Source organism: Lynx rufus, unplaced genomic scaffold, assembly GCF_022079265.1.
Source record: "Lynx rufus isolate CCGP_SWC_20201006 ecotype Redwood Valley unplaced genomic scaffold, mLynRuf1.p SCAF_3, whole genome shotgun sequence".
Classification (NCBI taxonomy): domain Eukaryota; kingdom Metazoa; phylum Chordata; class Mammalia; order Carnivora; family Felidae; genus Lynx; species Lynx rufus.
The window spans coordinates 88,853,370-88,868,553 of NW_025814845.1; the positions used below are offsets into that span (position 1 = coordinate 88,853,370).

The 15,184-nt window shown below is 37.5% G+C and overlaps 1 protein-coding gene across 5 annotated transcripts in view; it reads left to right on the plus strand.

The window, feature by feature from the left end:
* Positions 1 to 7,664, plus strand: part of SEC24B (SEC24 homolog B, COPII coat complex component) — a 99,834-nt gene extending 92,170 nt beyond the window's left edge. For 4 of the 5 annotated variants that reach the window (XM_047090619.1, XM_047090620.1, XM_047090621.1 and 1 more), the window contains 4 exons: positions 1,976 to 2,080; positions 2,888 to 2,980; positions 6,414 to 6,517; positions 6,765 to 7,664. In XM_047090619.1, the coding sequence (XP_046946575.1) occupies positions 1,976 to 2,080; positions 2,888 to 2,980; positions 6,414 to 6,517; positions 6,765 to 6,879 (417 nt within the window). In that variant the 3' untranslated portion in view covers positions 6,880 to 7,664. Of the gene's footprint in view, positions 1 to 1,975; positions 2,083 to 2,887; positions 2,981 to 6,413; positions 6,518 to 6,764 lie in introns of those variants that run through there. The other variant, XR_006964239.1, reaches the window with a different exon arrangement.
* The last annotated feature ends 7,520 nt before the right edge of the window (positions 7,665 to 15,184 follow it).

Genomic DNA, 15,184 nt, shown 5'->3' on the forward strand with positions numbered 1-15,184 from the left:
TTCTCCACATCCTCGCCAACACTTACTTCTTGAGTTGTTGATTTTGGTCATCTGACATGTGTGAGGTGATATTTCATTGTGGTTTCGATTTGCATTTCCCTGATGGTGAGTGATGTTGAACATCTTTTCATGTGTCTGTTAGCCATATTGGGTGTCTTTGGTGAAATGTCTTTTCATGTCTTGCCCATTTTTTAATTGGATTATTTGGGTTTTTGTTCTTTAAGTTCTTTGTGTATTTTAGATCTAACTCCTTATTGGATATGTCATTTGTAAATATCTTCTCCCATTCAATAGCATGTCTTTTGTTTTGTTGATTGTTTCCTTTGCTGTGCAGAAGCTTTTTATTTTGACATGGTCCCAACAGTTTATTTTTGCTTTCATTTCCTTTGCCTTAGGAAACCTATCTGAAAAAATGTTGCTGTGGCTGATGTCCAAGAAATTGCTGTCTGACATGCCCTCTTCTAAGATTTTTATGGTTTCAGATCTCAGATTTAGGTCTTTAATCCGAGTTTATTTTTGTGTATGGTGTAAGACAGTGGTCCTGTTTCATTCTTTTGCATGTAGCTGTCTAGTTTTCTCAACACCATTTGTTAAAGAGACTGTCTTTTTCCCATTGCATATTCTTGTCTCCTTTGTCAAAGGTTAATTGACCAAATAATCACGAGTTTATTTCTAGGCTCTCTATTCCGTTCCATTGATCTATGTGTCTGTTTTTGTGCCAGTGCCATACTGTTTTGATTACTATAGTTTTATAGTATAACTTGAAATCTGGGATTGTGATATCTCCAGTTTTGTTCTTTTTTTTCAAGATTGCTTTGACTATTCAGGGTCTTTTGTGGTTCTATATGCATTTTAAGATTGTTTTAGTTCTGTGAAAAATACTGTTGCTATTTTGATAGGGATTGCATTAAATCTGTAGATTGCTTTGGGTGGTATGGACATTTTAACAATACTTGTTTTCTAAATCCATGAGCATGGAATATCTTTCCATTTGTTTGTGTCATCTTCAATTTCTTTCATCAGTGTTTTATTGTTTTCCAAGTACAAGTCTTTCACCTCCTTGGTTAAGTTTGTTCCTAGGTATTTTATTATTTTGGGTGCAATTGTAAATGGGATTGTTTTCTTAATTTCCCTTTTTGCTACTTCATTATTAGTATATAGAAATGCAGTGGATTTCTGTATATTGATTTTGTGTCCTGTGACCTTTCTGAATTCATTTATCATTTCTAGTAGTTTTTTGGTGGATTCTTTAGGGTTTTCTGTATATTGCAACATGTCATCTGCATAATGAAAGTTTGACTTCTTCCTTACCAATTTGGATGCCTTTCATTTTCATTGCCATCTGATTGCTGTGGCTGGATCTTCCAATACTGTGTTGATGAAAGTGCTGAGAGTGGACATCCTTGTCTTGTTCCTGATCTTAGGGGATGGAAAGAGCTTTCAGTTTTTCACCATTAAGTATGATGTTAGCTTGGGGTTTTCATATATAGCTTTTATTATGTTGAGGTGTGGTTCCCCCTGATACAAGTGCAATTTTGATTATATTATAAACCAAATCTGGTATCCAATAGTTATTTTTAATATGCAAATTTATAGTGTCTTTTCTTTCTTGTGTTAAAACTCTACTCGTTGGAATCTTTATTTTGTTACTAGAAAAATGTAAAAAAGTAGCTTGCTTTGCAGCAGATTTAATAGTCATACTTTTAATGTGTCCAGATCCCAGAAGGGAAGGAAATGGACAGATCATTTTACATATTCATGTTTTTTATCTTTGTAATTTGAATATATCTGAGTGTCTTGATTCTATAACCAGGGTGGTAATGTATTATCAATAATTTTTTTGCAACTTAGAAAATTCTCAAGTGTCATTTTTTAGTATTTCATAAAACGCTGGTAGTAGCCTTTACGTTCCAGACTGTGATGATAGTTATATAAGTTCCTTCACGTTTCATCTCTTTTTTTTTTTTTTTTTCAGGGTGCGATACATGTTAATGACAGGGTCGTACCTCAACCACCTCTTCAAAAATTGTCTGCAGAAAAACTGACAAGAGAAGGTGCTTTCCTTATGGACTGTGGCTCTGTAAGCACCCTCTACTGATGATGTTTAACACTGTTCTGGCTGGCAAAAGCAGAAACACTTACAGAGGCCAGCTCTGTTATCGTAGGTCAGGCAGTGAAAGGTGGGATTAGGAACTGAGAAGCAATAAATTGGTACCTGGCACGAGCAATCAATTTATTTTAGACTTTTCTAGTCAGATACCATTTTATTATTATGGATTATTTATTGTCATGGGTTATTTGTACTTGATAAAGAGAAGTAAAGAGATAAATTCTGTCTAGCATCTAGAATCATTAAATTCAAAAGGACCTCAAGAGTCTTAGCAGTTTCAACTTCTCCCCATTGTCTGAGCCATTAGTGATTAGGAGTTCAGGAGAAGTCACTGGGCCAGATGGTGGTGAAGGGTGTCAGAATGATCAAGATAGCTTTATAAACGATACCTTATGAGCAGGAAAGGAGGGGTGAGGGAGAGCCCTTAGTTAAAATACACAGATAGTAATTGAAATAGTGGATAGGAAATACAGTGAGTCAGTTATCCTGGCTAAAGCACTATCTCCCTATTGGGGGAAAAAAGTAAGGAAGATGGTGAAATAAAATAATATTTTATGGAAAGTCTTGAAATTTAAGCAAAGAAGACATGAACCACTCTAGATTCTTGAATATGGATTCCAAATGTACCAATTATGAGTTTCCTTTTACTTTTATGTTTGTTCCTAATTTAAGATGGTATACTTTACCTCTTTTATGCTTCACGATTTTGAGAAAATTAGTTATAATAGGTTTCTGAGTACGGAGCTTTAATATGTTGTTGGGTTTTTTTTGTTTTAGGTTTTTTACATTTGGATTGGAAAAAGCTGTGACAATAATTTCATAGAGGATGTGCTTGGGTATCCTAATTTTGCATCAATACCACAGAAAATGGTCAGTGGGCTCTACACTTTTAACTTTTTGTATGCTTGTTTGTTTAAAATGTTCAGTGAGATCAAATTCACATACAATTCACCATTTTAATTATCATAAAGTCAACTCATTAGCTTTTAGTATATTTACAGTGTTGTACAACAGTCACCAGCACCTTAATTTCAGAGCATTCCCATTACCCCAAAAGGAAACCTATATTCCAAATTCTACCCTGCTGCTTTCCCCTAGCAACCCCAATCTACATTCTGTCTCTGCAGATTTGCCTGTTCTGGACATTCCATATAAATGGAATCACATAAGATGTGGCCTTCTGTGTTTCGTCTCTTTTCATTTCTCATAATATTTTCAAAGTTCATCCCATTGTAGCACATATGAGTACTACTTCATTCTTTTTTTTAGTTTATGTGCTGCGGAAGGAAGCACAAGTACTTCATGCTTTTTTATGACTAAATAATAATTGTGTAGTTATGCTACATTTTTAAATCCAGTCATTCATTCATGGACATTAGTGTTGTTTTCCTTTTGGAGTTACTGTGAGTAGTGCTACTGTGAACAATTTATGTACAAGTGTGTGTGTAAACATATGTTTTCAGTTCTCTTGTGCATACCTAGGAATGTGCATACCTAGGAATAAAATTGCTGGGTCATATGATAAACCCTATGTCTGATTTTTTGAGGAACTGCCAAATTGTTTTCCAACAACTTTAACTTCTAAGTTTTTTTTGCTGATAATAAACATAATTTTTTTCAGTGGGCCTTTTCTGGATGTGTAGTAACCCATACCAAAGAAATATGATTCTGAAAATAGTTCTCTATTTTATTAACGAAAAGGCCTACTTTAAAGTCAACGTAATTTTTATCACATTCTGGTATTGTTTGATTGATTGATTGATTTGATTTTGACACATTAATTCCAGAGTTCGTTTCTAAAACTCAACAAATGAAGGTAATAAGGAAAAGTTTAAGAAGAGGGAATAATGTCAGCAGAGGGGAAAAGCATATGAAGAATAAGTTGTTGTTGTTGTTGTTTATTTATTCATTTTGAGAGACAGAACAGGCAGGGGAGGAGCAGAGGAGAGAGAGAATCCCAAGCAGGCTCTGCACTGTCCGCTCTGAGCCTGACGTGTGAGGCTCAAACTCACAAACCACAAGGTCATGACCTGAGCCGAAATCAAGAGTCAGACACTTAACCTACTGAGCCACTCAGGCATTCCCAGAAAATAAGTTCTAGATAAAATAGTAAACTTTCTTCCAAAGCTGTAGTTATTTAAGCACTGTGATAGTGGCACAATAAATATATCAGGGGCACAAAATAGAAATGGATGTAATTCATGACAAATAGAAGGTGGTAAAGATTGCATTTAAAGAAAAAAATACTAGAAAAATAATCTTTATTGTATTAAAATGGGTAGGGCCTTTGTAAGTCCGTGATGGAAAAGATTAATAAATCTGAGAGCATTAAAAAAAAACATTTCCATGTGGTAAAATAAATAAAGACAATAAAATCAGAAGGTTATCTCTAACTCAGGACAGAAAAGGGGCTAATTTCTCCAGTATTAAAAGTTTTCTTACAAATCTTTAAGAAAAAGACACCCCAGTCCCCTCAGAAAAAAAGGAAAGGAAAAATGGGCAAAAGATTTGAATAGGCAATTTATAGGAGGGAAAATCTAGTAGTAGCCATGTGAAACAATGTTCAGCTTCAATCATAGTTAAAAACAATAACAGTAAATAAAGTTTTCTATTTAAATATTTTCTATTTAAATTTTTACTCTATACTTTGAGTTATTTAGTTTACTATTAATTTGGCTTTGGAAAAAACTTCATCATATAACATATATATAACTTACATATATAAATATATTTATTAAATTTATAAAATATACTTATGAAAACATATAAGAATAGACTTTTTAGGTCTTTTAAAAGTAATCTCGCACATAGTTTTAAATATGCATACACTGTTCTTTAGAATTCCTTGTCCTTAAATTTTCTTTTAAGTTTTATTTTAATTCCTATTTAATTCCTCCCTAATCCCCATCACCTATTTAACCCAACCCCACCTCCCTTCTGGTAATCATCAGTTCTCTAGAGTTAAGAGTCTGTTTCTTGGTTGGTCTCTCTCTCTCTTTTTTTTTTTTCCCTTACCTTGTTTATTTTGTTTCTTAAATTCCACCTATGAGTGAAATCTTAGTAGTATTTGTCTTTTTCTGACTGGCTTATTTCACTTAGTTTATACTCTAGCTCCATCCATGTTGTTGCAGATGGTGAGATTTCATTCTTTTTTATGGCTGAATTTTATATATATATATATATATATATATATATATATATATATATATATATATATATAAACACCACTTTATCTATTCAGTCAATGAATACTTGGGCTGCTTCAATATCTTGGCTATTGTGAATAATGCTGTTATAAACATAGGAATGCTTGTATCCCTTTAAATTAGTGTTTTTGTACTCTTTGAGTAAATGGGTAGTGTCACTACTGGACCATAGGGTAGTTCTATTTTTAACTCTATGAGGAACCACCACACTGTTCTCCACAGAGAGTGCACCAGTTTGCATTCCCACCAACAGTGCAGGAGGGTTGGCATCCTTGCCAACACCTGTTGTTTCTTGTGTTGTTTATTTTAGCCATTCTGACAGGTGTTCTCATTGTAGTTTTAATTTGCATTTCCCTGATGGTGATGATGAACTCTTTTCGTGTGTCTTGTTGGCCATCTGGATGTCCCCTTGCCCTTAAATTTTAAGGACTAAAGGAAACATACAGTTCTCTGAGGATGACTGTTAGTAGAAGAGGATGTAACAGGGGCGCCTGGGTGCCTCAGTCGATTGAGTGTCCGACTTCAGCTCAGGTCATGATCTCACAGTCTGTGAGTTTGAGCCCCGTGTCAGGCTCTGTGCTGACAGCTCAGAGCCTGGAGCCTGCTTCGGATTCTGTGTCTCCCTCTCTGTCTGCCCCTACCCTGCTCATGCTCTGTCTCTCACTGTCTCAAAAATAAATAAAAACATTTAAAAAAAAAAAAAAAAAAGAGGATGTAACATACAACTGTTGAGCAGATTTGGAAATCAGCAATAGCCCCCTTCAAATGCATGTTTCCTTTAGATGAAACATAAAAGTACAACACAATACCAGTGGCATATTAATCATGGTTTATGTTTTATCGACTTAGAAAAAATATAATATGCAGGTAAAATACCAGTGATATATACTTACCATCAAACATGTTTTATTATCTTATCCAAAAGAATATAAACAGGTTTGTGAATAATTTCAATTTCACTCGTTTGGTTGCTGCTTTATGGCTGAGGATAGAGTACTGGTGGTTGGTGGTAGGGGGAACGAATCATGATTTAGTTCTAATATTGCTGAAGTGTGTGAGAAAGGGAAATAATTTCCTAACTATGTTACTTTTACCAGACACATCTTCCAGAGCTAGATACACTTTCATCAGAAAGAGCGAGATCCTTTATCACTTGGCTTAGAGACAACAGACCATTAAGCCCAATTCTTCATGTGGTAAAGTAAGTACTTCTGTAACTCAATTATGAAATTGCCATATCCTGTGCAATCTGTGTGAAATTGCTTGTCTGCAAAGCAGACTTTAAATAATATTATGAAAATGTATTCTAGTAGAAGAATGCTGTTAATTGATAAATATCCCTTACGTTCCGTTTTCCTAAAGTCCCCATGTATTGATTTTTTTTTAATGTATAATTATTCTTTTTAATAATGTGCATCTCTAGATAAATACCCTTTTTTCTTTTTCAGAGATGAGAGTCCTGCCAAAACAGAATTTTTTCAACATTTGATTGAAGACCGAACAGAAGCTGCATTCTCTTACTATGAATTTTTGCTTCATATTCAGCAGCAGATTTGTAAGTGAAGTGAAATTAAATTGAGTAAGAAGCAAAAGATCTGTAGCCTGAGTAAAGCATACTCTGTCAGAGAAGCACGCAGGCTGTTTGAAATGAAGGCATTTGTTGTCACAAGACACAGTGCGTAGCATAGCACCCCGAGGCTTTGGCAGAAGGTAAAGGGGAAGAAAGAACTTGACAGATTTTCTTCAGCCTGAATTAGTGGTCATGACGATGCTGTTTCACCAAGTATATTTTGAGTTGGTTTCTACACATTTTCAGTAGTGCAGCAGTACAGTGCCCTGTTCATTGCAAGCTGGCAAATTTATGTAGCTATGTGGAATGGTATGTCCTAATGTCAAGTTAGGTAAATCCCTTTTTCCTATACTTAATATAACATTTCTGGACTTGAAACTCTGACAAGAGATGCCAAAAGGCAGTGGTACCGTGTTACTTGTTTATATGAATTACTTTTTAACAAGGAATGATTTGTATTCATTAAATGAATTCAATATTTTCCCTGTAAAAACAATAGCATTTCAGTACATGAACTATAGAAAAATATATATAATGTACATAAATGTTACATTTGTAAAGAAAATGTAAAAATGTAACTACAAAATATGAATTGCTTAAACTGTGCTGCATCGTTGGATGACAACTCTTTTGTCACAGTTAGAGAATGAGGTTGACTAATGCATATGATGAATTGAGTCCACAAAAGAAATACAAAACTCTTTGTAATTCTGTTAAATCTTTTATGTGGATTTATTTATGATCAGCCTACTAATTAAAAATATTTTGCTTGACAATATTTGGTGTCTTTTTGTGTGTGGGGAGGGTTGTTGGTGTTACTTTTACATATAGGATATGTTGAATTTACTACTTGAATTTAGTAATATCTGTGAATCAATACGTTTTTATTACTTTGTGGACATTACCAAGTACTTATTCTGTTTGTATTCTAAAAGCCAATGTTACTTTCAAAATACATACAAGTATTGACTAGGAATAACTTAATTTGTCTTTCTCAGTTAAATTAGGCATTTTTTTTCCTATACATTCATAGCAAGAAAATTTTCATGACATAGTGACTATCCTGTTTGTTAAGATTACCGTCTTGAATTTTGAGAGTCATTTTATTCTAATGAAAAAAAATCTCTCATTTACTAACAGGTTATTTACTATAAAAACTATTAATGATCTATTAGATCATTGAACGGAATTTTATAACTATAAAAGTCCCATCAATTAACTTCAGAAGGAAGAAAGAACTTGGTGTGTTTAGTGGGTGATTTTTACTGGTTATGTATTTGGTGGCTCTATTTTCTTTAGATAAAAATAAACGTATTCTTCTCACATTCCTTGATGCAAATGAGAAGTTAAATGACTCACTCTAAATGACTTCACTAATTAATGACAGAGCTAATAGTAAAAACCAAATGTTCTCCCCTCCCACCACCTACTCCCATCCCAACCTCACCCCCAAGACTGTACTTGTCTCTGTACCATGATGCCTCCAGCAAGGGTGAATCTTACTGAACTTTAGGAAAAACTACAGTATTCTAAGGGCAACTAAATATTGTAATTTTATAACAAAAACTATCTTGTTTCTACTTTGAGAAAGAAAAAATCATTTGGATATTTTGTTACTCATTCAGGAGGTAATTTTAAGCACTTAATACTTGTCAGACTTTGTTCCAGGCATAAAACAAACAAAATCCCCACTTTCACAGAGCTTACAGGCTAGGGTAATGTTGTGGAGGACTGAGAAAAAGACAATGTATTTATATGTCAGGTGTAATGAATGCTACAAAACAAAATAAAGCTGGATAAGGGAATCAAGAATGCTATTTTTGGTAGTAACTAGGGAAGGCCCTTCTGGAAAATGACAGCTGAGCAGAGACCTAAACCCACACAGGTGTCTGGAAGAAGAGCCAACCAAGCGGTAAGTGAATATGGAAAGTACCTTTGGATTGCACTTGTTTTCTCTGTAAAAGAAGCAGCAGAGTTACCAGCTGAGAAAGGGGGAAAGTAGGAGAGGCTTCAAGAAATAGTCGCTTAGGGGAGTGAGAGGTTAAATTGACCAGTGGCATGTAGTAGGATTGTCAAGCAGCACTTAGGACGTTGGGGTGTGAGTCTTGAACATAAAGTGGAACCATTGAGCTCAGCAGTGCCTCTTGCCTCTGGCCACATCCAGCTGCTTCGTGGAGGGTTGGACTTAAGCAGGATTGGTATGAGGAGGAACGGAGGAGCAAGGGAATTGAGGACGCATGCAAGGGAGAGATTCATTTAAAGGAAAGGTGCACATGAGGCACCTGGGTGGCTCACTCGGTTGAGTGACTTCAGCTCAGGTCATGGATTTGAGCCCTGCATCAGGCTGTGTGCTGTCAGCTCGGAGCCTGGAGCCTGCTTCAGAATCTGTGTCTCCCTCTCTGCACCTCCCCCACTCTCCGTCTCTGTCTCTCTCAAAAATAAATAAACATTTAAAAATTTTTAAAAAGAGTATGGACACCAGATGGAATGAGCTGGAAACATAGGAAGTGATAGTCAGGATATGGAATGCTTGAAATTGAGATTTGGGGAAGTTTAGATTTTGGTGATGACAAGATCTAGGGTCTGTCTGTGGGAGCGGATGATTGAGGTGGTGTAAAAGATCACAGGAGGTGAAGAGGTCAGAACTTAGAACCCACGGTTTTTAGATGGATCATTTATTCGACTGTTAAAATTTCCAAGGAAAATGACAAGAAATAGTCATAGAGAGATGGGGACTGTAAAAAAGGGAGCAGGGAATATGCTGTGGTGTGATGGCATGAGCTCAGAGGACCTGGGGGAGGCAAGGAGAAAGGATAATCTGGATGTCCACAATGAGGAGCTGAGGGGTGCCTACCTAGGGTTTGAGATAAAAAACAGACACCTCTTGAAAGGTTTGCAAAGGAAGTTGTGCCCTCAGAAGACAGCCACGTTCGTTAGAATGTGTAGGGACTGACATCAAATGGAATGTAGACATGATGAGTTAATCCTCATGTGAGATGGAGAATCTCCTTGCCTCCAGGGGGGACAAGTCTCTGGCCACTTGTTTTGTGAAGCAGGGACTGACGAGAGGGACAGACGTGCTTACTAGGAATTCTGTGAGCCCCTTTTTAATTAATTGAAGCTGTCATTAAGTCAGAGGTTCTTAGTGTGTGTAGTGGGAATGGAAAGAGAATTTCCTGGGAGACCTTTTTTGATATACATCTCTTCTGCTTCAAATCATATTCACCATCTGGTAAGGGGTTGACCAGAGAGATGTATTTTAAAAGAGTATCCCAGGTAATGTGAAAAACTTCCTAATCCCCTGCTAGAACCACTGCTGAATAGGAACATACAATTTGATTTATAGAGCTGCTGTTTACATGCTACTTTTAAGGAATACTTCTATAGAACAAATCAAGTATAGTTCACAAATCAGTGGAAAAAGAATTATATTTTTTATACATTAACTTGTATTGCAAAAAAATATTTGGAAGCTATTTGTGGATATTAATCTGTTGTGGTCAACATGTGAGGCTATAATCTGCACATATTAGCAACATGTAATACTAAGAAAACCACAAGTACTTTATTCAAACTAACTTTTTTTAGAATTTGAAGTAACTTTTAAAGACACTAAAAATACTTTCAAAGCCCCTCCCCCCCTTAAAAAAACCCTCACAAAGCTGAAAACAACACTGCAGATATTATCTAGGTGGAATCACTGATAAGTGAAAGAAGACTTTAAGTGGAAAAAAAAGCACTTAAGCTTTGGCATATGAAACAGATACCTCCTAGAAATAAAAATGGTAGGTAGATATTTTATGATTCACTCATTTTTTTAATCTCTGAATTCAGAGATAGAATCTGTGTCAATCAGAAAATTGTGTCTCTTCCCGTCTGCCTTCTTACAATACCTGTGAGGCATGGCACATAAAACACGTGGGCAGGAAGTGTCCGTGTATATGGCTTGAGGGGGGAAGGTAGCGCAGCTAGGGGACACAGGCTATTGATACATTGCCTTCTGATTGGTCACAAGCTAATCCAAAAATGAAAGCCATTTCTTCAGTTGCCATTAGTAAACAATGCATACTTCTATAAATTTTCATTTCAATTTGGAGACCAAAAGTATTACTTATTAGTAACCCACTGAGTTAAAGATTGCTAAAATTCGTATTCACTCATTTGTGAATTAACAATCATAAACTGGTGTTATTATAATTTACTTGGGGCACCTGAGTGGCTCGGTTAAGCATCCAACTTCAGCTCAGGCCATGATCTCCCGGTTCATGGGTTCGATCCCCGCGTCGGGCTCTGTGCTGACACAGCTCAGGGCCTGGAGCCTGCTTCAGATTCTGTGTCTCCCTCTCTCTCTCTGCCCTTCCCCCACCTGGGCTCGCTCGCGCTCTCTCTCTCTCTCTCTCTCTCTCTCTCAAAAATAAACTTAAAAAAATTTTTTTTAATAATTCACTTGAGACTCTACTTCTATTCTCCTAATAAACCTGGTTCCCATGCAAAGTTCATAATTTTTCAAAAATTCCCCAAAGTGCACAGAGTCTGTCAGACAACTGACAGAAACTACCCTCCGGCAGGACTCAGGCATTTCCTTACGAGTATGTCATCACTGTTGGGAGATGTTCACGGTTTTTGCTATTTTTGCTTTTCAGGTACCTGTTGGTAGCCATTTAGGTTGTTGTTGATAAATTTGATTAGTGTGTAGTGATGTATATATGCTTATTTTTCCACTACAATTTTCTACTTTTCTATAACTACATTTTAAATATATTTTTTTGGTACGATAGATGTAAAATAATTATACATACTCTCATTGCTAAAACAGAAATATGTGTAATTTACACATCTATCTAGCTTGTAACAGTTTATTGATAACTAATCTGTGCTGGTGGCTCAGTCGGTTGAGCATCCGACTTCAGCTCAGGTCGTGATCTCATAGTTCACGGGTTCAAGCCCCACATTGGGCTCTGTGCTGACAGCTAAGAGCCTGGAGCCTGCTTCAGATTCTGTGTCTCCCTCTCTTTCTGCCCCTCCTCTGTTTGCACTTTGTCTCTCTCTCTCAAAAATAAATAAATGTTAATTTTTTTTAATTTAAAAATAAAAAATAAACTGTGCTAGTTTAAGTAATTTGTAAATAGAATTAAGGTAAGTTCAGTGTAATTACTAAGAATTTCAAAGTCTTTTGAAATTAATAGCCTGTGGCTTTATAATATTAAACATGTGTTTAAGCTTATTCTTTTCTTTAGGAATGAATAATATGCAATTCCTGTATGTTCCTCTCAATTCTTTATTACATAGAACGTTAACTTTATGGTACAATTGTATCTGGGGTGTTTTAGTATTTATCCTGCCTCACATATCCCTGAGCCCCTTTCCTAGAACAGGCAACACAACAAACACATTCAGTTTAGTGACTGGAAAACTGATTAGCCTTTCTTACAATGGAGTCATTTCACAAAGACCCTTGGGAAAATTGTAAAGCACTATACTAGTTTGGAAAGTCGGTTTCATTTTTTGTGGAATTTCTTTTTTCCATATTCCAGTTTCTTTCAAATCTTGATCCTTTGGGGCTTACATCTTGTGACCTACATAGTAACAATAAGAAATGCCTATTAACTTATGCTTCACATTGAAAGCTGAGTAATTTTACTAGAATGCAAGATACTGTGCCTCTAGACTATCTGCTATTAATTAGCTAAATAATTATAGAAACTGATAAGTAGTTATTTGCAGAGTCAAGATTAATAGAAATGGAGGAATAAGTTGTTAAAGCAAGAAGGGTCAAAGCTGAAAGAAGAGTTCTTTAATAGCTAGGATCCAGAGTTCTGTGTCCCCAAACAATAAGGGATCTGAAGGGTGTTTCCCCCCAAAATGTAGTGAAGCTACATTGTCTTTGTAGAACTCAAGGCAACCTTTGGGTCATAGTTGGAGAAGGAATGGGGACAAAATTGTAATGGAGAATGGGTGGGAACCAGAAGGATAACCGTGAAAGGAAAAGAACGACTGTACATTTTAGGAGCTGCCCTTTGTTCATATCCAGGCTTTGCGTGTGCTGCTCCCCTTACTTAGAAAAAGGAAGCCTCTTACTTAGAAAAGAGTAAAGCTCCATCCTGGCTTTACTCACTGAGCCCCGCTCATCTTTTGGAACTCAGCCTGAAGATGGCTACCGCCTGGCAGCCTTCCCTGACCACCCCCCCCCCAGCTTAGAAGCCCCTCCTGTGTATTTCCATGCTACCTTGTGCTGTCTCTGTCATAGCCCCTGTCGTACTGTGTTGTAATTGACACTCTTCCTTAAGTAGAGGAACTATGTTCTCCCTCAGACTAAGACAGCGTGTTGTCTTTGTGCCCACCCCCACCCCCGCCATGCCTGGCCCTTCAGAGACATTCAGTAAATGTTGAATCAATTTTGAATAATTCTAACTTAGAGATGAAATGAAAACCTGGAAACTAAAGAAACAGTCTCTTTGGGATAAAAGAAGAAACTTACTATACAGCGCTAGGTAGAAATTGAAGGAAAGTCTGAGGGAGAGAATGGGGATAGTGCCAGAAGGTGAGTACAAGCCCCACAAAAACTCAGGAGTGCACCATGTCGGAAGTTTCTGCAGGGTCCGAGGTCTGGAGTTTGTTGCAAGACTCCCTCCAAAAGGAAAGACAAGTTGCCGTTTCTTGTGTCACCTTCCACAGCACTATGTACGGTGCTTGTGTTTGTTTGGATCTTAGAAGCTACCCATCCCACAGTTCCGTGTGCTGCTCCCACCCGTCCAGCAGGTAACGTATCAGGCTGCAGTGCGGTCAGAGCAAGAGCCAGCTCCGCCCCAAGTCAGGCCGCAGTGCAAACCGCTCTGGCGCTCAGGCTTCACTGACCTGGCAGATCCAGCTGGAGTGTCTGTGGCAAATATGAATGCCGTATGCAGTCTCAGTGAAGATGTACAGACCTCTCGAGGGTGTTAGAGCACCCATATCTTCTGCAAAAAAACAAAACAAAACAAAACTTCTTTGTTTTTGAGAACATCTCCTAGACTGCTACTGGACTGTCCACTACAAGATATCAAGTTCTCTTGTGATGTGAGCTGACCGGTGTGAACCGGCCAGTAAGACTAAGCAGGCCCAACTGTGGTCTACTGTTAAATGGAAATAGTGTATAAGATACTGGGCCCAGCTGGGCCTGAGGTAAGTTGCGTGAGCAGGTGGCTTAGATGATGAGGGCAGCTGCTCCTTTGGCCTTCGCGTCACTTCCCATCTATGGCCTCTTGAGGTATTTCCCTGTAACCAGTTAACTAAGGAAGAAAACATGAGAACCCAGCACCAACGGAACTGCTATAGTATTAGTGTAGTGGTGAATGGAAATCCTCTTTATGGACAGAACACAAACTGTACAAGTGTCCAGACTAAGATGGCCTGTACGGCCTCCCAGGCAGTTGCTGATGGCTACTTAAATGATAGGGGACTTGGAAGGAACAAGATTGGAAGTTAATAACAAAGAGGTTTGGAGACACAGGTATATGGATGGATTTCATAAAATGGACACAGTATCTATTCTAAATGAATGTACAACAAAGGGCGTCTGCAGCAAAAATCGTCCACCTCAGTCAGGTGGCCAAAGTGACCATCTGTGAAGGTCAGCCTTTTTCCTTAGCCACCCCAGCATTTGGCTCAGTGGCCTGTGTACGAAGTTGCTGTATCTGTGAGAATAGAAGCTATGCATGGGCTAAACAATATCGATGTCCCCTCACCAAGGCTGAAATGGCTACCAACTACTATATTCCTAACCTGTTCTCAGCCGAGACCTACTTTGATTTCTCAATGTGGCATCATTCCTTGGGAAACAAGGCAGCTACCTACTAGCAGGTTGATTACACTGGACCTTTCGGTCATGGAGCGATTTGTCACCAATGGAGTAGACACGTAATCTGGGTATGACTTTGCCTGTCCTGCCTGCAGTTTTTCTGCCAACACCACCATCTATGGGCTTACAGAATGCCTTCATCATTACCATGGGACCTCCACAACATTGCTTCTGATCACATAACCCATCCCATGGCAAAAGAAGTAATGGCAATGAGAATTCGCTGGTCTTACCACAACCGGTCAACTCAAAAGACAGCAGTCCTGATAGAAAAGTGGAATGTCCTAGCAAAGACTCAGTTAAAGTGACTGCTGGTGTACTGTTTCACAAGATGTAGTATATGTTGTAAGTCTGCAACCAAAATTTTTCTCCCATAGCCAGAACACACGGGTCTAAGAATCAAGATTGGAACTAAGAGCTTTCGCTCTTAACCTGTTCACAGAATTTGGGTTCGTAGTTCC